This window comes from Erinaceus europaeus, chromosome 17 (genome assembly GCF_950295315.1).
Source record: "Erinaceus europaeus chromosome 17, mEriEur2.1, whole genome shotgun sequence".
Lineage (NCBI taxonomy): Eukaryota > Metazoa > Chordata > Mammalia > Eulipotyphla > Erinaceidae > Erinaceus > Erinaceus europaeus.
In genome coordinates, this window is record NC_080178.1 from 9,071,824 (window position 1) to 9,096,941 (window position 25,118).

Below are 25,118 nucleotides of genomic sequence, written 5' to 3' on the forward strand. Positions count from 1 at the left end.
GCAGAAGGATCCCCGTTCCAGCCCCCGGGGGGGGGGGGGGGGGGGGCGTCTCTTCACAGAAGGTGAAGCAGGTCTGCAGGTGTCTGTCTTTCTCCCCCTCTCTGTCTTTCCCTCCTCTCTCCATTTCTCTCTGTCCTGTCCAACTAGGACGACATCAGTAATAACTACAGCAACAATAAAACAACAAGAGCAACAAAAAGAGAAAATAAATATATTTTTAAATTAAAATAAATAAATAAAATATTAAAAGAAATGCTAAGGGGCCGCTGGGTGGTGGTGCACCTGGTTGAGCGCACATATTACAATGAGCAGGGAGCTGGGTTGGAGCCCCCATCCCCATCGAGTGTTGAAGTAGTGTTGCAGACATCTCCATCTCTCTCTCTCTCTCTCTGCCCCTCCTCTATTATTCCTAAATAAAGATAATTAAAATAAAAATGGTAAAGGGGGCAGGGGTAGATAGCATAATGGTTATGCAAAGAGACTTTTATGCCTGAGGCTCCAAAGTCCCAGGTTCAATCGCCCGTACCAACATAAACCAGAGATGTGCAGTGCTCTGGTAAAAAAAAAAAAAAAAAAAAATTAAAAAAAAAAAAGGTAAACGGAGGGGGTAAATAGCATAAGAGTTATTCAAAGGGACCCCGGTGCCTGATGCTCCAAAGTCCCAGGTTCAATCTCCCACACCACCATAAACCAGAGCTGAGCAGTGCTCTTGGTAAAATTAATTAATTGATTAATTAATTAAAGTAGTAATGGTGCAGAACTTTAACCCTGCAGTCTTATAATCTCGCCATCCTTATAACCCATTAAATTATTAAGTTTCTTTGGGGGGGGTTGTGGTAGTGGTGGTGGTGATAGGTTGTTGAGGGAGGGGAGGGGAGGGAAAGAGGGGAGGGGAGAGGAGGGGAGGGGAGGGGAGAGGCCAGCCCAGTAGTTGGTTCTGTGAAATTCACATATACTTGGGTATCTAGCCTTTGATCTGGACTTTCCACATCGACACTGCAGTCCCTGTATAGGTTATAACAGCTGGGTCAATCGAAATGCAGATTTCTTTAGCAGGCTGGGTTTTTCTTTCTTTCTTTCTTTCTTTTTGGGGGGGTGCTTGTTGGTGAGAGAGAGAGAATAAGAAAAGAGGAGGAGGAGCAAAGGGGGAAGGGGAGAAGGAGGAAGGGAGAAAAAGAAAGGGGTCCACTATTTAAAAAAAAAAAAAAGAAAAATCAATGTCATTCTTCTGCCTTGGAGGGGAAAACTGCGGTTGGGAAAAGGGGCTCTTAGAAAGCTGGAAGAGTGAAGAACAAAAGCCATTGAAAAGTTGCCTAGAAACTGTATAGCAACGTGTAAAAACTCCTGCCGAAACCCGGGATCGAACCAGGGACCTTTAGATCTTCAGTCTAACGCTCTCCCAACTGAGCTATTTCGGCCGTTGGTGGAGACGGCTCTCCTGTTCCCAGGATGGGAATCAACCGCGGTGACAAAGAAGCTCGATATGTAGATTAAACCGGAAGGAGGCAATCCACAAACTCGAAAGAGACGAGCAAGGCTTCTGTTTACAAAACCAAAAAGTGACAGATAACTTCACTTTCTATTTGTTTAAAAATAAAAGGAAGGGGGGGCCAGGCCGTGGCGCACCTGGCTAAGCGTTCCCATTACAATATGCAAGGACCTGGGTTCAAGCCCCAGGTTCTCACCCGCAGGGTTTTCTCTATGCCCCCTCTCCCCTCTTGATTACTCTCTGTCTCTATTTAAAAATTAAAAAATAAATTTAAATAAAAGGAAGGAAAAAGAAACGACTTAATAGTCTCATGTCAGTTTGTAAACTATTTCATTCTTTTTATTTTTAATTGGGTTTTTTCCCCCATCTTTTAATTTATTTATTAGTGATAAAGATAGGAGAAGAGAGAGAACAAACCAGACATCATTCAGGTACATGTGCAGGTGAACTTGGGACCTCACCCTTGAGAGTTCAATTTATCCACTGCACCACCTCCCAGACAACTATTTCGTTCGAAAGCCTGTGTGTAGTATTGGACTGTATGGATTAGCACACTGCGCGCTACCAAATTTCTTCTTCCTCTTTTTTTTTTTTTTTTTTTGCCTCCAGGGTTATTGCTGGGGCTCGGTTCCTGCACTAAGAACCCACTACTCCTGGATGCCAGTTTTTCCATTTTGTTGTCCTTGTTGTTTATTGTTGTAGTTGTTATTATTGTTGTTGTTACTGCTGTTAGATAGGACAGAGAGCAATAGAGAGAGGAGAGGAAGACAGGGGGAGAGAAAGATAGCCACCTGCACATCTGCTTCGCCGCTTGTGAAGCGACTCCCCTGCAGGTGGGGAACCGGGGGTTAGAACCCGGTTGTTTTTTTTTTTTTTTTAAGAATTTATTTATTTATTTATTTATTTATTTAGCAGAACACTGCTCAACTCTGACTTATAGTGGTGCAGGGGCTTGAACCTGGGACTTTGAAGTTTCAGGAATGAGAGTCTCTTTGCATAACCATTATGCTATCCATCCCCTGCCCTATTTATTTTTTTATTAATGAGAAAGATATTAGGAGAGACACAATCAGCCATCACTCTGGTACAAGTCCTACCGGGGATTGAACTCAGGAACCTCATGCTTGAGTATCCAATGCTTTATCCACTGTGCCACCTCCCGGACCACAGAACCAGGATCTTTACACCGGTCCTTGCGCTTTGCGCCACCTGCGCTTAACCCGCTGCACTACTGCCCAACTCCCTTCTTCCTCTTTTTTTATTTTTTGTTTTAAACAATTTATTTATTAATGAGAAAGATAGGAGGAGAGAGAGAGAGAAAGAACCAGACAGCTTTCTGGTACATGTGCGGCTGGGGATCGAACTTAGGACCCCATGCTTGAGAGCCCAATGCTTTATCCACTGCGCCACCTCCTGGACCACTTGCCTCTTTTTTATTACTTTTTTTTTTTTAAGTATCTTTATTTATTTATTGGATAGAGACAACCAGAAATCAAGAGGGAAAGTGATGATAGAGAGACAGACACCTGCAACATTCCTTCACCACATGTGAAGCTTTCTTCCTGCAGGTGGGGACCAGGGGCTGGAACCCAGGTCCTTGCACAGTGTAACTCAACCAGATGCACCACCACCTTGCCCCTCTTCCTCCTTTCTTTTTAATTTTACTTATTATAAAATGGAAAGACTAGAGGTCAGGCAGTGGTGCAGCGGGTTAAGTGCAGAGGTGCAAAGCGCAAGGACTGGCATAAGGATCCAGGTTCCAGCGCCCCAGCTCCCCACCTGCAGGGGCGTCACTTCACAGCCGGTGAAGCAGTTCTGCAGGGGTCTGTCTTTCTCTTCCCCTCCTCTCTCCATTTCTCTCTGTCCTATCCAACAACAATGACATCAATAACCACAACAATGTTAAACAACAAGGGCAACAAAAGGGAAAATAAATACTTACTTTAAAAAGTGGAAACACTGATAAGACCATAGAATAAGAGGGGTACAATTCAGTTCCCACCACCAGAACTCTGTATCCCATCCCCTCCCCTGAGAGCTTTCCTATTCTTTACCCCTCTGGGAGTATGGGCCCAGAGTCATTATGGGGTGCAGAAGGTGGGAGGTCTGGCTTCTGTAATTGCTTCCCTGATGAACATGGGTGTTGGCAGGTCGATCCATACTCCCAGCCTGTCTCTCTGTCTCCTCCTCCTCCTCCTCCTCCTTCTTCTTCTTCTTCTTCTTCTTCTTCTTCTTCTTCTTCTCCTTCTCCTTCTCCTTCTCCTTCTCCTTCTCCTTCTTCTTTTCTTCTTCTTCTTCTTCCTCTTCCTCTTCCTCTTCCTCTTCCTCTTCCTCTTCTCCTCCTCCTCCTCCTCCTTCTCCTTCTTCCTCCTCCCCCTCCTCCTCCTCCTCCTCCTCCTTCTTCTTCTTCTTACTTAAGCACTACTCAGCTCTGGCTTATGGTTGTGTGGGAGACTGAACCTGAGACTTTTGGAGCCTCAGGTCTGAGAGTCTCTGCATAACCGTTATGCTGTCTACTCCTGCTCCCTCACCCCACCCCTTGTTTTTAAATATATATATATTTTATTTATTTTGGCTAGCAACAGAGAGAAGTTGTGGGAAGGGAGAGATAGGTAGAAACATACACACACACAACAACAACTGCTTCACCACACATGAAGCTTCCCTGCTGCATGTGGGGACCAGGGTCTTGAACCTGGGTGCTTATGCACCACTATCCCTCTCTGTCTCCTTCTTCTGTTTCTCTCTGTCCTATTCAACAACAACTTCAACAACAATAACAGTAACAACAATGGAAACAAGATGGCTGTCAGGAGCAGTGGATTCATAGTACAGGCATCCAGCCCCAGCGACAACCCTGGAGGCAAAAATATCTAATAGCTGAATGAAAGAAATGAAGTGATTCTTGCCCTATCATAGGACCAACTTATTTTTTTATTACTAAAAATTCCTCAATCAAATTCAGAAAACACCTTCTCTGTAAGGAGACGTATAGAAGTTTCTGAACGCTTTAGTTCTTGCCTTTGACCATCCTTTCCCTAATGGAACAAAACAAACCACAAGAGAACTTATTCACTTGCAAAAGACAGTAGGAGCACAATTCGTAATAGCTAAAACCTGGAAGCAACCCAGGTGCCCAACAACAGGTGAGTGGCTGAGAAAGCTGTGGTATATATACACAATGGAATACTATGCAGCTATTAAGAACAATGAACCCACCTTCTCTGACCCATCTTGGATGGAGCTAGAAGGAATTATGTTTTAAGTGAGCTAAGTCAGAAAGACAAAGATGAGTATGGGATGAACCCACTCATAAACAAAAGTTGAGAAAGAAGAACAGAGAGGGAAACTCAAAGCAGGATTTGACTGAATTTGGAGTAGGGCACCAAAGTAAAAACCCTGGGTTGAGGGTGAGAGTGGATATTCGGCTTCATGGGGCAGAGGGAGGTGGATAGGGTGGGACATAGTCTTTTGGTGGTAGGAATAGTGTTTATGTACACTCCTATTAATCTGTAGTCATATAAATCGCTATTTAATTAATATGAGAGGGCAAAAATTGATTGAATGTCTCAAACTTTTTAATGTACACACCATAGGCTAAGTCTAGGATATGCTGACTCTCTTAAAAGCTTAGACCAGGGAGAACAGAAGCAACCGGTGGCACAGCTATATACAAATAATGTCAAGGGGCACACATTATGGTGATGTTGTGTATGATACAGCAAATCATAACAAAGGGATTTTTCAAAGTTAACCCAGTTGCCAAATAATGTGATTATAGCAATAACTATCTATTGCCTTCTTAAGCCCTAAGACAGCAGGAACCTCACGCTTCCTCTTTAGAGCCTATATTTCCCCAGTCTTGGAACCTCTAGAGTGGGGCTCACTTTCCTGCATGCTTCTCTCAGTTCATATCCAATGATACTGCATTTGCTGATTCCAACCTAATCAACACAGTGAGTACCACCTCAGCATGTTTCACTTCAGACTGTATCCAGAGACGTCAGGCATGGAATGTCAACCCTTCAGCCTCATTAAGACCTTTCCTTTCATAGTATTCTCTAATTCCATTTCAGGTAGTTCACTTCCTAACAAAGTCCCAAAACCTAGATATAGATCAGGTCCCAAGAGATAGGCCATATGTTCACATGTATCCATAAATTAGGGCAAAATATATACCTGAAAGCAAAAGTACATAATAGTCTGCAGTGTGTCAGTATGAAGTTCATAATGAAATAGTATCTACTTAGACTTAGATATTTATCTTCACCTATTTACTGTTATATTTCCCTCACTCACTCCCAAGCTATCCTTAGCAAAGCAAGGACTGCAAAAGCTGAATAAGGGCATTAATCCTTTCTTAAATAAAAAAAAAAAAAAAAAAAAGAGACTGGCATACTTTAAGGATGACTCTTTAGTCCCTATCAGGCCAACCCATCAACTGGGGCTCTATTCGGGGAGTCCTGAGATTCCCAAATAGATATGATGGGCCTAGACTTCTAATAAATCCCTCTCTCCATTTTTACCGGTCATCTCTATCAGGAACAATAAAACAGACCTCTTTGTGGATCCCTATAGGACCTTGCCCTCAACTTGGATCGACAATGGTAGAGAGTGTTCCATCCTCTGAAGGGAGGATGGGCAACATTCTCTTTTTCTCTCTCTTTTTTAAGCAGGATCTTGATTTATTGTAATTGATTAAGGGACACTTCTGAGGCTCTCAGGAGTGCAGGGCCCGCCACTTGTCAAGAGGACCGCGGTTGGGGATGGATTTGACTCCACAGCCTTCTGGAATGAGGCACTTTTCAGCCACCATGTCTTCAAATTCAACTTGGTGAAGCCCCACCTCTTGGAGATGTAGATCTTCTGCCGTCCAGGGAATTTGATCTTGGCCCTATGTAGGGCCTCAATCACATGCTCTTTGTTCTGCAGCTTGGTGCGGATGGACATGATGACCTGGCCAGTGTGGACTCTGGCCACGGTGCCCTGGGGCTTCCCCAAAGCACCTCGCATCCCTGTTTGGAGCCTAAAGTTAGGGACAGCAGGAGGTGAGGCACAAAATGAACACAGAGCAGGAAGGGCTGTCTCCAGGGTCCCTTTGGGCAGCCTATACAAGCAACAGGCTGCACACACTCCCCAGGAGGCTGCTGTTTGCAGCCACTGCACTGTGGGCACCATGGGGAGGGCAGCTTAATTGGCTGCAGATGGACAATATACTCTATGTTACACCTGAGGAAGATGGGTCCTGATATTGGGGCAGCTTGGAACGTTCCCACTGATGATCACAGAATGTGAGCTCAGATCTAGAGGGATGCAGAAATCACACAGGCTCCTAAGCTAATTATGGGCCCCAGATCACATCAAATCGATGGAGTTTACAGTCAACAATATTTATAAACCTTTCCCATATTTGGGAGCTACTCTCTTCCCTGATCCAACTTTCTGGTCCTTTTTCCAGCCATGACATCATCTCCCCAGACCATAATATCAGATTTCAGGCTCAGTGGAAAGAAAAAAAAAAAAAAAGCCAGTATAGCCACAGACCCTTTGGAATATAACTAAAATATGCCTACTAGGTATCTACAAAACAGAGCCCCCACCCCCCCAACTCTTCACCTGTACTACTCTGGCCATTAGGTTCATGATTAGTCAACAACTTGTTTGGCTTTGTATGCTAACTCTCTTTTCAGCCACCAGGTTCCAGATGCCAGCATGATGCCAACCAGACTTCCCTGTACAGACAACCCCACCAATGTGTCCTGGAGCCCCAATTCCCCTGAATTCCACCCTACTAGGGAAAGAAAGAGGCAGTCTGGGAGTATGGATCGACCTATCAACGCCTATGTTTGGCAGGGAAGCACTTAATAGAAGCCAGACCTTCCACCTTCTGCATCCCACAGTGACCTTGGGTCCATACTCCCAGAGAGATAAAGAATATATTGGAAAGCTATGGGGGGGAGGATGGGATACGGAGTTCTGGTGGTGGGAATTGTGTGGAGTTGTACTGTACCCCTCTTATCCTACGGTATTGTCAATGTTTCCTTTTTATAAATAAATAAATGAAAAAAGAATAGGAAAGCTATCAGGGGAGGGGATGGGATACGGAGTTCTGATGGTGGGAATTGTGTGGAGTTGTACTCCTCTTATCCTATGGTTTTGTCAGTGCTTCCTTTTCATAAATAAAATAAAATAAGACAAAAAAAAGAGAAAAAGACAGTAGGGAAGAAAGCAGAGTATAACCAATCACAGGTTAATTTATGAAGGTTTGAAAGGTTTGGAATGCTTCCCACCAGACAGGCCACAGGACTGGGTGAAAAAGAAAAAAAATTCAAAGACCTTGCTATTATCAAAATTATTAATTTTAATTTCATAATTTTTATTTTTTATTTATAAAAAGGAAACACTGACAAAAACCATAGGATAAGAGGGATATAACACCACTCAATTCCCACCACCAGAACTCCGTATCCCATCCCTTCCCCTGATAGATCACTTTCCTATTCTATTTTTTTAAAGACTTTTTAAAATTTTATTTATTTTCCCTTTTATTCTTGTCGTTGTTAAGACAGAGAGAAATGGAGAGAGGAGGGGAAGACAGAGGGGGGAGAGAAAGATAGACACCTGCAGACCTGCTTTACGCGACTCCCCTGCAGATGGGGAACCGGGGCCTCAAACCAGGATCCTTACGCCGGTCCTCAGCTTTGCGCCATGTGAGCTTAATCTTCTGCACTACCACCCGGCTTTCCTATTCTTTATCCCTCTGGGAGTATGGACCCAGGGTCATTATGGGATGCAGAAGGTGGATGGCCTGGCTTCTATAATTGCTTCCATGCTGAACATGGGCGTTGACAGGGCGATCCATACTCCCAGCCTGTCTCTCTCTTTCCTTAGTGAGGCAGGGCTCTGGGGAAGCGGAGCTCCAGGACACATTGGTGGGGTCTTCTGCCCAGGGAATTTCATAGATTTATATCAAATTTCATAGATTTTCATAGAATTTCATAGATTTATATCAAAGTCCCAGAGAGAATTAAGGTTGATTTTGGAGTAATATGTACAGTATCAGACTTTCATGCACATCAAATATAAAAGTTGGGAGGGAAATAGACTCTTCTCTATTTAAAATAATTAGGTGCATAGTCTAGGGAGTCCAGAATAAATTTATAGCCCCTTCCTGTATGTAACATGAGAGAAACATAACAAGAATAAAGATATAAGCCTCAAGACAAGGCATGAAAAGTAAGAAGCATGCCAGGGACAACAACAACAAAAAATGAGGAGTCGGGCGGTAGCGCAGCGGGTTAAGCGCACGTGGCGCAAAGCGCAAGGACCAGTGGAAGGATCCAGGTGGCGAAGCAGGTCTGCAGGTGTCTGTCTGTCTCTCCCCCTCTTCTCTCCATTTCTCTCTGTCTTATCTAACAACAACAACAACGACAACAACAATAATGACAAGGTTAACAAGGGCAACAAAAGGGAAAAAATGGCCTCCAGGAGCAGTGGATTCATAGTACAGGCACCGAGCCCCAGCAGTAACCCTAGAGGCAAAAAAAAGAAAAGAAAAGAAAAGAAAAGAACCTATAGCCAATTTGAAGACCAGCTATATATACTTGCAAGGAATTTATGACTCAGACACTGAAGTATTGTAATTCAGGCCCAGTCACAAAATCTATCTGCTCATTCTGACAGTTAGTGACGTCAAATCAATTGAAAGTGTATGTAGGGGCCAGGTGGTGGCGCACCTGGTTAAGCACACACATTACATTGCACAAGGACCCAGGTTCAAGTCCCTGGTCCTCACCTTCAGGGGGGAAAAGCTTTGCAAGTGATGAAGCAGGGCTGCAGTTGTCTTTCTCCTTATCTCTATTTTTTTAAATTTATTTCTTTATTGGGGAATTAATGTTTTATATTCAACAGTAAATACAATAGTTTGTACATGCATAACATCCCCCAGTTTCCCATTTAACAATACAACCCCCACTATGTCATTTATCATCCTTCATGGACCTGTATTCTCCCCACCCACCAACCCCAGAGTCTTTTACTTGGGGGCAATATGCCAATTCCATTTCAGGTTCTACTTGTGTTATCTTTTCTTTTTATTATTATTTTTTTATTATTTTTTTATTTAACAAAGAATTAATTAACAAAACCATAGGGTAGGAGGGGTACAACTCCACACAATTCCCACCGCCCAATCTCCATATCCCACCCCCTCCCCAGTAGCTTTCCCATTCTCTATCCCTCTGGGAGCATGGACCCAGGGTCATTGAGGGTTGCAGAAGGTAGAAGGTCTGGCTTCTGTAATTGCTTCCCCACTGAACATGGGCGTTGACTGGTCGGTCCATACTCCCAGTCTGCCTCTCTCTTTCCCTAGTAGGGTGGGTCTCTGGGGAAGCTGAACTCCAGGACACATTGGTGGGGTCTTCAATCCAGGGAAGCCTGGCTAGCATCCTGATGGCATCTGGAACCTGATGACTGAAAAGAGAGTTAACATACAAAGCCAAACAAATTGTTGAGCAATCATGGACCCAAAGCTTGGAATAGTGGAGAGGAAGTGTTAGGGAGGTACTCACTGCAAACTCTAGTATACTTCTGCTTTCTTACTTTGGTGCCATACTCCAAACTCAGTCAATTTCTGCTTTGCGTTTCTACTTCTTCTTTTTTTTTTTTTTTTTTTACATGCGTAACATTCCCCAGATTCCCATTTAACAATACAACCCCCACTATTTCATTCATCATTTTTCATGGACCTGTATTCTCCCCACCCACCCACCCACGCACCCCAGAGTCTTTTACTTTGGTGTAATACTCCAATTCCTTTTCAGGTTTGACTTCTGTTATCTTTTCTGATCTTGTTTTTCAACTTTTGCCTGAGAGTGAGATCATCCCATATTCATCCTTCTGTTTCTGACTTATTTCACTCAACATGATTTTTTCAAGGTCCATCCAAGATCGCTGAAAACGGTGAAGTCACCATTTTTCACAGCTGAGTAGTATTCCATTGTGTATATAGACCACAACTTGCTCAGCCACTCATCTGTTGTTGGACACCTGGGTTGCTTCCAGGTTTTGGCTATTACAAATTGTGCTGCCAAGAACATATGTGTACACAGATCTTTTTGGATGGATGTGTTGGGTTCCTTAGGATATATCCCCAGGAGGGGAATTGCAGGGTCATAGGGTAGGTCCATTTCTAGCCTTCTGAGAGTTCTCCAGACTGTTCTCCACAGAGGTTGGACCAATTGACATTCCCACCAGCAGTGTAGGAGGGTTCCGTTGACCCCACACCCTCTCCAGCATTTGCTGCTGTTACCTTTTCTGATGTATGACATTCTCACAGGAGTGAAGTGATATCTCATTGTTGTCCTGATTTGCATTTCTCTGACAATCAGAGACTTGGAGCTTTTTTTCATGTGTTTCTCAGCCTTTTCGATCTCTTCTGAGGTGAATATTCTGTCCAAGACCTCCCCCCATTTTTGGATGGGGTTATTTGTTGTCTTGTTGTTGAGTCTGGCAAGCTCTTTATATATGTTGGTTATTAAACTCTTATCTGATGTATGACATGTAAAAGATCTTCTCCCATTCTGTGAGAGGTCTCTTGGTTTGGGTAGTGGTTTCTTTTGCTGTGCAGAAGCTTTTCAATTTGATGTAGTCCCATAGGTTTATACTTGCCTTAGTCTTCTTTGTTATTGGATTCGTTTCATTGAAAATGTCTTTAAAATTTATGCAGAAAAAAGTTCTGCCAATATTTTCCTCTAAGTGTTTGATAGTTTGTGGTCTGACATCCAAGTCCTTGATCCACTTGGAATTTACTTTTGTATTTGGTGAAATACAGTGATTCAGTTTCATTCTTCTGCATGTTTCAACCCATTGTTTCCAACACCATTTGTGGAAGAGACTCTGCTTTCCCCATGTAATAGTCTGGGCCCCTTTGTCAAAGATTAGATGTCCATAGGTGTGGGGCCTCATTTCTGGGCTCTCAATTCTGTTCCACTGGTCAGTGTGTCTATTCATGTTCTAGTACCAAGCAGTTTTGATGACAATGGCCCTATAATACAGTTTGAGATCTGGGAGTGTGATGCCTCCAGTTCTGTTCTTTTTTCTCAAGATTGTTTTGGCAACTCTAGGTCTTTTCTGGTTCCAGATAAACATTTGTAGCATTTTTTCTATTCTTCTAAAAAATGTGCTTGGGATCTTGATGGGGATAGCACTAAATTTGTAGATGGCTCTGGGTAATATATTCATTTTGATGATGTTAATTCTCCCAACCCATGAACATGGAATATATTTCCACTTCTTTGTGTCTTTTTCAATTTCTTTGAGTAGTGACTCATAATTTTCAGTATACAAGTCTTTCACTTCTTTGGTTAGGTTTACTCCTAGATATTTTATTGTTTTTGTTGCTATAGTAAAAGGAACTGATTTCTGGATTTCAATTTCTTCTAACTTAGTGTTTGCATAGAGGAATGCCACTGACTTTTGAATGTTAATTTTGTAGCCTGACACCTTACTGTATTGCCTGATGATTTCCAAAAGCTTCTTGCTGGATTCCTTAGGATTTTCCATGTATACTATCATGTCATCTGCAAATAAGGAGAGTTTGACTTCTTCTCTTCCAGTCTGTATCCCTTAAATTCCTTGCTCCTGCCTGATTGCTATGGCAAGAACTTCCAACACTATGTTGAATCGTAATGGTGATAGTGGGCAGCCCTGTCTAGTACCTGATCTGAGTGGAAATGCTTCCAGTTTTTCACCATTGAGTATGATGTTGGCTGTAGGTTTCCTATATATAGACTCTACTATCTTCAGGAATTTCCCTTCTATTCCCATTTTTTGTAGTATTTTGATCATAAAGGGATGTTGTATTTTGTCAAAGGCTTTCTCTGCATCTATTGATATGACCATGTGGTTTTTGGTCTTGCTTTTGTTGATGTGGTGGATCACATTGATTGATTTACATATATTAAACCAACCTTGCATGCCTGGGATAAACCCCACTTGGTCATGATGAACAATCTTTTTGATATACTGTTGTATCTGGCTGGCTAGAATTTTGTTCAATATTTTCGCATCTATGTTCATCAGAGATATTGGTCTGTAGTTTTCTTTTTTGGTTGTGTCCCTGTCTGCTTTTGGTATCAGGGTGATGTTGGCTTCATAGAAGCTGGCAGGGAGTATTCCAGTGTCTTCAATCTTCTGGAAGACTTTTAAAAATAGAGGTATTAGTTCTTCTTTGAAGGTTTTGTAGAATTCATTTGTAAAACCACCTGGCCCAGGATTTTTATTTTTGGGGAGATTTTTGATAACTGTTTCAATTTCATTAGCTGTGATGGGCCTCTTCATGTTATCCACTTCCTCTTGACTTAGTTTTGGAACTTGGTAGGTATCCAGGAAATCGTCCATTTCTTCCAGGTTCTCTAGCTTGGTGGCATATAGTTGTTCATAGAAGCCTTGCATGATATGTTGAATTTCTGCGGTGTCTGTTGTGATATCTCTTCTTTCATTTACTATCCGATTTATTTGGGTCTTCTCCCTTTTTTGTTTTGTGAGTCTGGCTAAAGGTTTGTCGATTTTGTTTACTCTTTCGAAGAACCAACATTTACTTTCGTTGATCTTCTGTATGGTTTTCCTATTCTCAATGTTATTTATTTCTGCCCTAACTTTAGTGATTTCTGTCCTTCTCGTAGCTTTAGGGTTCCTTTGTTGTTCTTCTTCTAGGTCTTTAAGATGTTCAATCAGGCTGTTTATTTGTGCTTTTTCTTGTTTCCTAATGTGTGCTTGTATAGCTATGAACTTCCCTCTTAGGACTGCTTTAGCTGTGTCGCAAATATTTTGATAGCTGTGTCTTCATTTTCATTGAACTCTTGAAATATTTTGATTTCTTCCTTGATTTCCTCTTTGACCCAGAAGTTGTTAAGAAGTGTACTGTTGAGCTTCCACAGTTTGGCACTGTTACTAATCTTTTGTTGATTGTTAATTGTTAGTTTAATTCTGTGGTCTGAGAAGATGCTTGGGATGATTTCAATGCTCTTGAATTGGTTGATACTGTCTTTGTGGCCTAACATATGGTCTATCCTTGAGAATGACCCATGTGGATTTGAGTAAAATGTGTATTCCAGTTTCTTGGGATGAATGACTCTGAAAATGTCCAGTAGTTCTAGTTTATCTATCTCTTCCTTTAGCTCTGTTATGTCTTTGTTCATTTTCTGCCTGGATGATCTGTCAAGTTGAGAGAGTGGGGTGTTGAAGTCCCCTACTATGATTGTGTTACTATTAATATATTGCTGTAGCTCTTTCAGTAGAAGTTTGATGTATTTAGATGGCTTCTCATTGGGTGCATAGATGTTAATCATTGTTAAGTCCTCTTGATTGACTGATCCTCTGAGCATTAAGTAGTGTCCATTCCTATCTTTTTTAATCTTACCTATTTTAAAGTCTATCATGTCAGATATGAGAATAGCTGTTCCTGCCCTTTTTTGTGGGCCATTGGCTTGTATGATAGTTTTCCATCCTTTCACTTTAAGTCTGTGTTTGTCTTGTTGAGTTAGGTGGGTTTCCTATTGTTGGGTTGTGTTTTCTGATCCATCTTCCTACTCTGTGTCTTTTAATAGGTGAATTCAGGCCATTGACACTTACTGATATCAAAGATTGAAGATATTTTAACGCCATTCTTGTAGTTTTAGAGTGTTTTGATATATGTCCTATTTGTGGTGGTCTGGTTGTTTATAGGAGACCTTTCAGAACTTCTTTCAGGGCAGGCTTGGTGATGGTTGCTTCCTTCAACTGTTGCTTGTCTGAGAAGGTTTTGATGCCTCCATCTAGTCTGAATGACAGTCTAGCAGGATATAGTATTCTTGGCTGAAAGCCTTTCTCATTCAGCACTCGATAGGTATCTTGCCATCCTCTTCTGGCCTGTAATGTTTGTATGGAGAAGTCTGCTGCTAATCTTATGGGTTTTCCTTTGTAGGTGACTCTTTGTTTTTCTCTTGAAGTCTTGAGGATCCTTTCTTTATCCTATTCCTTTCCATTCTAAGTATGACATGTCTTGGTGTCTTTAGATCTGGGTTAATTCTGTTTGGGACCCTCTGTGCTTCTTGAATTTTTATATCTTTGATGTTGTCTAGACTAGAGAAGTTTTCAGCTACTATGGCCTGGAAAATGCTTTCTTCCTCTCATTTTCTTTCTTCCTCTGGTATGCCAATAATGCATATATTGTTTCCTTTGAAGTCATCCCATAGGACTCTGTTGTTGTTTTCAGCATCTCTTAATCTCTTTTTGAGATCTCTTACTTCTTTTTTAGTTGTCTCTAATTCATCCTCAATCTTGCTAATTCTGTCTTCAGCCTCATAGATTCTATTCTCTCTGCCCTCTACTGTTTTCTGGAGTTCATCTATTTTGTTGCCCTGCTCTGATACTGTTTTAGCTTGTTCAGCTAGTTGCCTTCTTAGCTCAGAGATTTCAGCTTTCAGCTCTCTAATAACCATGAGATAATTAGTATTTTCTTCTATATTCTCATTTGTTGTTCCTGCATTTCTGATTACAACTTTTTCAAATTCTTTACTCACTCCTCTTATTATTTCCTTAGCTAATGTTTGGATGTTGAACTCATTATTTTGTGCTTCACCCTCTGGAGGACTTTTAGCTGGACTCTTGTCCTGGTTCGATTCTCCAATATTTTTTCTTGTTGTTTTAATCATTTTATATATTATGAGTTCCCTTTATCAGTACCTTTCAAATTATTGATCACTATTGCCTGGATTGACTTGTGTCTAAGTAAGTTAATTAAAGGGTTCACAGTGGTGGAAGTTAACAGTTGTTTCAATCCCTGAGTTGGAGCTCAGTGGTTTAAAAGCCTTTTTTTTTTTTTTTATTCCCTGTAGGCTATGGGAGCCTGAGGGCTTTTAAACTATCAATAGGCTTCTTAGCTTAATCACTGACTCCTGACGAAGAGATAAAGTAGGGTGTGGTAGAGATAATCCAGTGGTTATGCAAAGAGACTTTCACACCCCCTCAGCTATGCCACCGAGGTATAGGTCTTCTCCTGAGTTTCCTGCTTAGATCTCTGTCCCTTGGTGTCCCTTCCTGTCCCTGCTCCAGATTCTGAGGGTAGTAGCAATGGAGACTCAGAGTTGCACTTGGTGAGTCTCTGGGGAGTCCTCTCCTCCCTTCAGCTGTCCCCTTGTTTGTGGAGCAGACTGGAGGTGGTGTCTCAACTGATAAACTGCTGAACTGTTAGCAGTCACTTAATCTCTCCTTAGGCCCCTCTTTCCTCTCTGTCACCAGCCACACGTGTTTGTACTCACCAGTGATTTACTGGGTTCCTGTGGTCATTCTAGTCCTGTCTTGTTTCAGTCCCGGGTGGTCTCCTTTGGTATTCCTAGTTGATCCGGGAGAAGAGAGGAGAGGGGAGGGGAGGGTAGGGGAGGGGAGAGGACGCGATCTGCTGTTCGTAGCTCCGCCTCAGGAAGTCGAATCCCCCATCCTCTCTATTTCTGACGGTCTCTATCCAAGAAATACAATAAAGGAAGAAAGGAGGATCTCAACAAGCATTTGATGCCCATACCTGAGGTTTCCAGTTCAGTCTCTAGCACTGCATGTACCACTGATGCTCTGGCTGGCTTGCACCCCACCCCCATCCCCATCATATACAATATATAAAATTCTTCAAAATAAAGAGGGTCAGCAAAGTAGCCTCACTGGATAGTCTACCTGCTTTGCATGTATGTGACCTAGGTTCCAGCCTGGTCCCACCAGAGGAAGCTGACGTGCTGTTATACCTTAATTTCTTTTTTTACTTTATTGAATAGAGAGAAATCCAGAGAGTTGGGGAGATAGAGAAGGGGAGAGGAAGAGAGAGACACTTGCAACCCTGCTTCACCACTTGTGAAGCTTCCCCCTGCAGGTGGGTGTCGGGGATTTGAACCTGGATCCTTGTACACTGTAACATGTGCATTCAGTCAGGTGTGCTACTGCCTGGCCTGGGTACCTTTTTTTTGGCAAGCTTACTGCTCAGCTCTGGCTTAAGGTGATGTGGGGATTGAACCTGGGGCATTGGAGCCTCAGGTATGAAAGTCTCTTTGCATAACCATTATACATTCTACCCTTGCCCAGTAACTTAATTTCTATTTCTCTCTTTCTCCCTCTACCTAAAAAAAGTCAGCCTGGAGCACTGGAGTTCCTTGATGACAAAAGGAAGAAATGATGGAGTCTGGAAGATGAACTTAAAGAATGCATCTCTGAGAGCGGACCCCACCCCCCTTCCCACATTAGTATATTCCACATTTATAAGCCTGACACAGAAAGGCACCTTTAACCATGACGTGACATAATCCAGGAGGAAACTGGCTAAGTCTCCGTTACCTACCCACCCAGTTTCTACTGGAACACAAGGTTGTGGAGGTCACCAACTTGGGGGTTAAACAAACCTAACTTTTGAATTCCAACACTGACTAAGCCACTCAGTTATGTGACCTGGTGTGAAGTTTACTTCAGTTGGGTTATTTATTGAGTGCTTTTGCTTCCCAAAATGACGACGGCCACATTTACCTCTTAAAACTCTGCAACTGTTGCTCCCTCCGCCCCTCAACACAGACGTTCAGTTCAGTACACAGAGAAGCGCCACACTCACTCTCATCTGTGGCCATTTCAGGGCCCTTGGTTACTTTGCCATCTCCTCCCCTCCTGGAACTTCCTAGAGAAAAACCTCAGCCTGCATTTTCATGCTATTTCCCTCCAAGGTCTTCACACTGATGATGCTTCTGTTTCTAGTCTCAGACTGTCGCACAGCTAGGTAACTGAGGATCAAAATTGGAGGGAAAGTCTTGAGCTGCCACAGGACCAGAAAACAAACCAACCCTAGAACTCTACCCTGTTGAAAGGTGGGGCAGTGAGGACCACACTGGAACAACTGTGGCAGCTAAAACTCCTTTCCTGCTGGTGGGCTTTTCAGAATGCTCTCAGACTATTAAAATATCTGGAAACCCATGCCTAGTTTTTTTCCATATATATTTTAAGATTTTATTTATTTAATGAGAAAGATAGGAGAGAACCAGATATCACTCTGGTACATGTGCTGCCAGGGATTAAACTTGGGACCTCATGCTTGAGAATCCAGTGCTTTATCCATTGTGCCATTTCCCGGACCACTCATGCCTAGTTTTTCTCAAGGTCAGGCTCCCAGACTCCCCAAGAGAATAAATCACCACTGGATGGATTTGCCAGTTCCTCCCACCACCAATCCCCACTTAACTGAAGTGAGTCAGACAATATGACTTTTTAAAAATTATTTAATTTAGTAGTTTTCTTTGAAAAAAAAAAAAAACAATAAGGCAAAAAAACTGAAAATATATATAATATATATATATATATATATATATAGTTTTGTTTTGATGTGACTATCTCACCTGAAGGACTCAAGAGTTTCTTCCATCAGCGGGAATCTGACTGGGGGTCAGGTCAGAATTGTAGTGCAGGTAGTGGAGGAAGAAAAGGCAGAAAGGGTCAATTGGGAGGGGTGTGTGTTTCCCACTCTGTCTAAACCCATCAGGTCACCACTGTTATGGGTGTCCTCGGGAGAAACCCTGCCACAGCGCTTTGCTTCTGTTGGGCTCTCAGGGAGGGAGGGAGAAGAGGACTCATTTCTTCATGGCGGGTGAGGATGTGTGGGGGGGGATTGGCTTCCTCTGGAATGATTGTTTCCCCTAGGGCCCACACTGGTTGAGGCTCAGCAGTTAAGGAACAGAAACAAACAAATAAAAACACTAATAACAACAAAAAAAAAAGCATACAAGGCACCTCAATATGTGATCCTCAACCGAGGGTGGGTTGCTCAGGGGCTAGATTTTGGAACGAGACAACTCAAAACAAGCACAGAAGAAAAAGATGAGGGAAGCCAAGGCCCGTCAGCAGCCCTTCTCGCTCTCCCCCCCCCACACCCGAGGGAGACTGTACTCCTGGGAGTCAGCGGTGAGTGTTGATTCCGACAGAGGCTGGAAATCACCTGCCTGCCTTTCTACCATACTCTTTCTAATACAAGAAAGGGGGGAGAAAAAAGGCAGGAAAGAGTTCAGGATGTCCTTTTTCAAGAGCCGGGGGGGCAGAGTTTAGATAGTAGCAGGCACCCCACGGTACACACCACGGGGAAAGTCTTTGTTCACTAACTGCCAGGCACCAGCCTGGCTCCGATTCTGAATGTGTTTGCCTCTGAACGGTGGCCAACTGAGGCAGTTCCGATCTGTATCAGAGCCTCTGAGAGAGTCCCAGGGAGGTAAATGACATCAAAAGAACCAAGATTCTTATTTGGGGAGGAAAATCAAAACAAAAAAAAAAAATTAGATTTTTCTCTACATATATATAATATACAGATATTCGACACATTATTCCAGAGGTGGCTGCAGTCCAAAGGGCTTGAGAGATGGTGAAAAAGTCCTCTTCCAGATAAAACTCTCAAGTTCTGAAGAAATCAGAATGGGACAGGTCATGTTCTGCTTGCTCCACCCTGAGCACAAACCCAAAGTGGGATTGAGAGAGAGAGAGAGAGAGAGGGGTGTGTGTAGAGGCGGCGCTAGAAAGGCAATGAAGAATGGAGGGTGAGGTGAGAAGGAACTGGGAAAGCCAGAGTGGCTAGCAGCCATTTTCCCATCCTGCCTTATGTGCTCAGCCTGAGGAAGTTTGGAAAACCCCTTTGTGAGGCTAATGCGACCCTCCTACCAATCACCAAGGTGGCCTTAGGTTGCTGTCAAAAGAGGAAAATGCCAAAAGCATGTTTCACTCAAGTGAAGATAGAAACTTCCAAGAATGTTAACTGAAGACCCCAACTTTCAAGATCAATCCCTCTCAGGGGCGTCCCAGTATCGCCATTATCCACGGACAGACCCTCCTGTCTGTGAAGACGTTTCACAACACCAAGCCTCGATGCCACCGTAACCATCCACATGGCGATGTCTCCACTGGTAAGTGACTCCTGTTTCTTTTGGAAAGAACTTCTCAAGTCAGCTCTTGCTCTGAGCAGCACCAAAATGTCCCGCACTGGAAATCTGATGCAGATCTCGGCTGAGGAGGACACTACTTGGGGAGGGTGAAGCACGGCATCTTGAACGGGAGGGGCAGAGGGAGGCGAAGAGTCAAGAACACCTGACATCACAGAAGTGGAATCACGTCAACTTTTGGCCACTAGACCTCTCCCTTACAATGCCAGGTATCCAGTATTTTTGATTTCGATTTCAATCAGCTAAGGCAACCAGCCAGTCACCACCAACGGCGTCTGCTTCTGGTGATCGATTTGGGAAAACAAATGATTGGTTAAGACAGGCAAACTTGAGGACAACAGACTGTGAGAGTCACACCTGCCGGCTTTCCCCACATAGCCTCTGTCCTTGTCCCCTTTAATCCTCCTCTGTTTTGTGGATGCCGTTTCAGAAGATGTCCGGGCAAGAGTTCCAGTCCTGTTTCTCTTTACTCTCCCAGTAGCCCCCCCTATAAATATGAGTTAGCTCCTTGGTAACAGGGTCCTTCTTCCGTTCAAACCATAGTGCCTTGTAGGGATCATATGGCGTGCCTAGGAGGGGGAGGTAGAGAAAGATGGATTTAGGGCCAGACACACAGACACTCTCCTCCCGTCAAGATTAGAGAAGGTTGCGAGTCGGGTGGTAGCGCAGCGGGTTAAGCGCAGGTGGCACAAAGTGCGAGGACCGGCGTAAGGATCCTGGTTCGAGCCCCCGGCTCCCCACCTGCAGGGGAGTCACTTCACAGGTGGTGAAGCAGGTCTGCAGGTGTCTGTCTTTCTCTCTCCCTTTTGGACTTCCTCTCCTTTCTCCATTTCTCTCTGTCCTATCCAACAACAGCATCAATAATAGCTACAACAATAAAACGGCAAGGGCAACAAAAGGGAGTAAGTAAATAAAGAAAATATTTTAAAAAGAAAACTAGAGAAGGCTAGGGTTGTTACCGTCCTCTGTGGCTTTCATAGCTTCCGCTTCTCTTTTCTTTCGGGAAAGTCTCTGCTTCTCCTCCAGGCGCTGCTTCTCAGCATTGGCTTCATCCCAGCGCCCGTTTTCCATCAGTCTCTGGTCAGGCCGTAGCCGACTGTCTGTGGGGGCGGTGCCGCCTTCCCAGGCATTGAGGGTTAGAGCGAGTTCTGAGAAGTAGTACATGTTTTCTGCATTCTTCCTAAAAGGGAAGGGAAGGAAAGTAAGAAGGTAATGGCAGAGCCCAGATCCTGGCTAGTTAAAGGGCCAGAAATGGGAACATGGTCAAGAGAGAGTGACATCACTAAGGTTGCTTGACAAACGAAAGATTCTAGGACCGGGGGTCGGGCGGTAGTGCAGCGGGTTAAGCCAAGGACTAGCTTAAGAATCCTGGTTCGATGTGTCCTGGAGCTCAGCTTCCCCAGAGACCCATCCTACTAGGGAAAGAGAGAGGCAGACTGGGAGTATGGACCGACCAGTCAATGCCCATGTTCAGCGGGGAAGCAATTACAGAAGCCAGACCTTCTACCTTCTGCAACCCACAATGACCCTGGGTCCATGCTCCCAGAGGGATAGAGAATGGGAAAGCTATCGGGGGAGGGGGTGGGATATGGAGATTGGGCGGTGGGAATTGTGTGGAGTTGTACCCCTCCTACCCTATGGTTTTGTTAATTAATCCTTTCTTAAATAAAAAAGAAAAAAAAAAAAAAAGAATCCCGGTTCGAGCCCCCGACTCCCCACCTGCAGGGGGAGTCGGTCTGCAGGTGTCTGTCTTTCTCTCCTCTTCTCTGCCTTCCCTGCCTCTCTCAATTTCTCTGTCCTATCCAACAACGATAGCAATAACAACAATGATAAACAACAAGGGCAGCAAAAAGGGGAAATAATAGCCTCCAGGAGCAGTGGATTCGTGGTGTAGGCACCGAGCTCTGGGGGCCAAAAAAAAAAAGAAGAAATTCTAGGACCGTGTCTGGTTCCCCTAATTAAGAGATCCAAACTGGCCATTTTCTCTCCCCATCAGCTATCATTCTGCTGAGTTTCTGGACTTGTATTGTGCTTAGCTTAAATTAGGGAGAAATTACATTAGGAAGAAGAAATCATTTTACTAACTGAAAACCCCTTTTTTTTTTTTTTTTGTCTCCAGGGTTATTGCTGGGGCTCGGTGCCTGCACCACAAATCCACTGCTCCTTGAGGCCATTTTTTTCCCCCTTCGTTATCCTGGTTGTCTTACCATTGTTGTGGTTATTATTATTGTTGTCATCGTTGTTGGATAGGACAGAGAGAAATGGAGAGAGGACGGGAAGACAGAGAGGGCCCTGGCCCCCCACCTGCAGACCTACTTTACTGCCCGTGAAGCAACTCCCCTGCAGGTGGGGGGCCAGGGCTCGAACCGGGATCCTTCCGCCGGTCCCTGAGCTTTGCGCCACGTGCGCTTAACCCACTGCGCTACCGCCAGATCCCTAAAATTTTTTTTTAAAAATATTCTTTAAAGATTTTATTTATTAATGAGAAACATAGGAGAAAGAACCAGGCATCATCCTGGTATATGTGCTGCCGGGGATTGAACTCAGGACCTCATACTTGAGAGTCTGATGTTTTATCCACTGCGCCACCTCCCTAACCACTGAAAATTCTTTTTATTTACATATTTATTTTTCTTTGTACTAGAGCATTGATTAGCTCTGGTTTACGGTGGTGCAGGGGACTGAACCTGGAAATTCAGAGCCTCAGATATGACAGTCTGTTTGTCTAATATTATGCTATCTACCTCTGCCCTGTTTATTTCCCCTCCAGGGTTATCGCTGGGGCTTGGTGTGGACACTAAGAATCCACTGCTCCTGGAGGCCATTTTTTCCATTTTATTGGACAGGACAGAGAGAAATTGAGAGGGGAAGAGGACAAAGAGAAAGAGACACCTGCAGAGCTGCTTCACCTGCTTCTGAAGCTTCCCCCCTGCAGGTGGGGAGCGAGGCCTCGAACCCCTGTGCAGGTCCTTGCACCTCGCACTATGTGCGCTTAACCAGGTGCGCCACTGCCCAGCCTCCTCCCCCGAAGTCTTTATTCCCTATTTTTTTTTGTTAAACTTCTTTCTGGAATAATCTTGGTAATAAGCCAACCCTACAGACTGAACATATGAAACAATGGCAGGAGACACGTGGTCTCACATTATTTTGTCCCCAAAGGCCTGTTCTTTCTCCCAGAGACCTTTATTTCTTTATTATTATTATTAAAATATTTATTTATTCCCCTTTGTTGCCCTGGTTGTTTTATTGTTGTTGCTTTTTTTTGTCTCGTGTTATCTCTGGAGTTTGGTCCCTGCACCACGAATCCACTGCTCCTGGAGGCCATTTTTGCCCATTTTTGTTGCCCTTGTTATTGTTGCCACTGATGATGCTGTTGGATAGGACAGAGAGAAATTGAGGAGGGGAAGACAGAGAGGGGGAGAGAAAGATAGACCTATTGTTGTTGTGTTATTGATGTCATCGTTGCTGGATAGAACAGAGAGAAATGGAGAGAGGAGGGGAAGACAGGGGGGAGAGAAAGACACCCACAGGCCTGCTTCGCCACCTGTGAAGCGACTCCCCTGCAGGTGGAGAGCCGGGGGCTCTATCCGGGATCCTTATGCCGGACCGTGCACTTTGCACAACGTGAGCTTAACCTGCTGTGCTACTGCCCGACTCCCTTTTCTTTATTATTATTTAAAATTTTTCTAAATCTTTATTCATTGGATAAGACAGCCAGAGGGTAGAGGGAGACAGAGAAGGAGAGAGACAGAGATACCTGCAGTACTGTTTCAACACTTGCAAAGCTTCCCCCTGTAGGTGGGGACCTGGAGCTCGAATCCGGGTCCTTGTGCATTGTAACATGTGCACTCAACCAGGTGCGCCAACACCCTGCCCCTCTCCCAGGGACCTTCATATGGCTGCTGGGACTTTAGGCTACTGTTAATAGGTGATAGGTCTTTCTTTTCTTGTTTAAAGATTTTATTTATTTATTTAGATTTTATTTATTTATTAATGAGAAAGACAGAAAAGAGAAAGAACCAGACATCACTCTGGCACATATGCTGCTGGGGACTGAACTCAGGACCTCATGTGTCCTTGTGCTTGAGAGTCCAATGCTTTACCGACTACGCCACCTCCCAGATCACAGCAGGTAGGTATCTTTCTTTTTAAAAAATATTTATTTATCCCCTTTTGTTGCCCTTGTTGTTTTATTGTTGTCATCATTGTTGGATAGGACAGAGAGAAATGGAGAGAGGAGGGGAAGACAGAGAGGGGGAGAGAAAGACAGACACTTGCAGACCTGCTTCACCGCCTGTGAAGCGACTCCCCTGCAGGTGGGGAGCCGGGGGCTTGAACCGGGATCCTTACACGTCCGTCCTTGTGCTTTGCACCACCTGCGCTTAACCTACAGCGCTATTGCCTGACTCCCGGTAGGTGTCTCCCTAACTCTAACTGCTCCTGAATAGTTTTACTCTAAATTCTAGGGGGAAACAATGCCTGTCTGAGTTCACAGGACCATTAGAGAGCACCAAATTGGGAAATGAGTGGTAGCGCGGCAGGTTAAGCGCACGCTGTGCGAAGCACAAGGACTGGTGGAAGGATCCCGGTTCGAGCCCCTGGCTCCCCACCTGCAGGGGAGTCACTTCACAGGTGGTGAAGCAGGTCTGCGGGTGTCTATCTTTCTCTGCTCCTCTCTGTCTTTCCCTCCTCTCTCCATTTTTCTCTGTCCTATCCAACAACGACTACAACAATAAAAAACAAGGGCAACAAAAAGGAAAAGAAATATAAACAAAAATTTTAAAAAGAAAGCACCAAATCTTGTGTGTGTGTGTGTGTGTTTGGTAGACATGGTTTAATTAGTATAAATCTGCTAGGGATAAGGCATGTTACAACTGCAATCATGAAATAGCAGCCTCTGGTCCTCAAAGACCGTGCGACACTGCTCTTGTTCGACTCCGTATATAATTCAGTAGGAAGGAGGGCAGACGCGCCCTGGAAACTGCTCCGAGGCTGAGTGCAAAGTAGGATGCGCGCGGCATGTGGCTGATACTCACGGCAAAGGGTTCCTTTTCCACAGCGTGACCCTGCTCTCCTCTGCTTCGTGGCCTCTCTGTCGAGCATCACCCCCGTTCTCCCCAATGACTGGCTGGACTTTGAAACAATCCATTTTCTCATCCCAAGTCCCCAGAAGGGCAAAATGAACTTTTCCTGATGGATCTGTCACTTCCCCTGTCACCTACAAACACGGAGAACAGGGTTTGGGAGCACAGAATTCACTGTGGGTCAGCTTACCTCACTAGGCTGGAAACTCAAGTCCTGGGGTAGAGACTGCTCCACGGGTGGTCTGACAAAACACCACGGAGGAGGAGTATTTCTGTCATGTTTCCTTGAGCTGCTTCAAATAACTGAGCCCTGAGCTGGGGACTTCATTACCATCTTGTTGCAGTAAAAGCATGCAGGAGAAGGTTCTTACTGGTACTCAGAATTGTGTATGTTCTCTCCAGAAATCAGAGAGACCCACAGAATTCAAGGCTCAATTCAATGTCCTTAACTCTCCTAAGCAATCTAGATAGCACAACCCCCCCACTCCAGTGGTGTCACACAACTCTCGCCCCAATAGCTTTACAGAGGTCAGCCGGCCCTGCTTTCTTCCTATATAGCCC

At 44.0% G+C, this 25,118-nt stretch overlaps 1 protein-coding gene, 1 non-coding gene and 2 pseudogenes across 2 annotated transcripts in view; all 4 read right to left on the reverse strand.

Moving 5' to 3' along the window:
• Window positions 1-1,345: 1,345 nt before the first annotated feature.
• Window positions 1,346-1,418, reverse strand: TRNAF-GAA (transfer RNA phenylalanine (anticodon GAA)). The gene has a single exon. It is a non-coding gene; the product is annotated as a tRNA-Phe (tRNA).
• A 4,791-nt stretch (window positions 1,419-6,209) lies between these two features.
• On the reverse strand, window positions 6,210-7,086 carry LOC132534030 (large ribosomal subunit protein uL16-like; annotated as a pseudogene).
• Window positions 6,569-6,693, reverse strand: LOC132534158 (small nucleolar RNA SNORA70; annotated as a pseudogene).
• A 10,668-nt stretch (window positions 7,087-17,754) lies between the features above and the next one.
• The window catches only part of OSBP (oxysterol binding protein), a 42,962-nt gene continuing 35,598 nt past the window's right edge, over window positions 17,755-25,118 (reverse strand). Inside the window, exons 11-13 of the mRNA XM_060176256.1 lie at window positions 24,510-24,691; window positions 20,433-20,653; window positions 17,755-20,042 (exon numbers count right to left, since the gene is read on the reverse strand). Of these exons, the coding sequence (XP_060032239.1) occupies window positions 19,900-20,042; window positions 20,433-20,653; window positions 24,510-24,691 (546 nt within the window). The 3' untranslated portion in view covers window positions 17,755-19,899. The remainder of the gene's footprint in view (window positions 20,043-20,432; window positions 20,654-24,509; window positions 24,692-25,118) is intronic.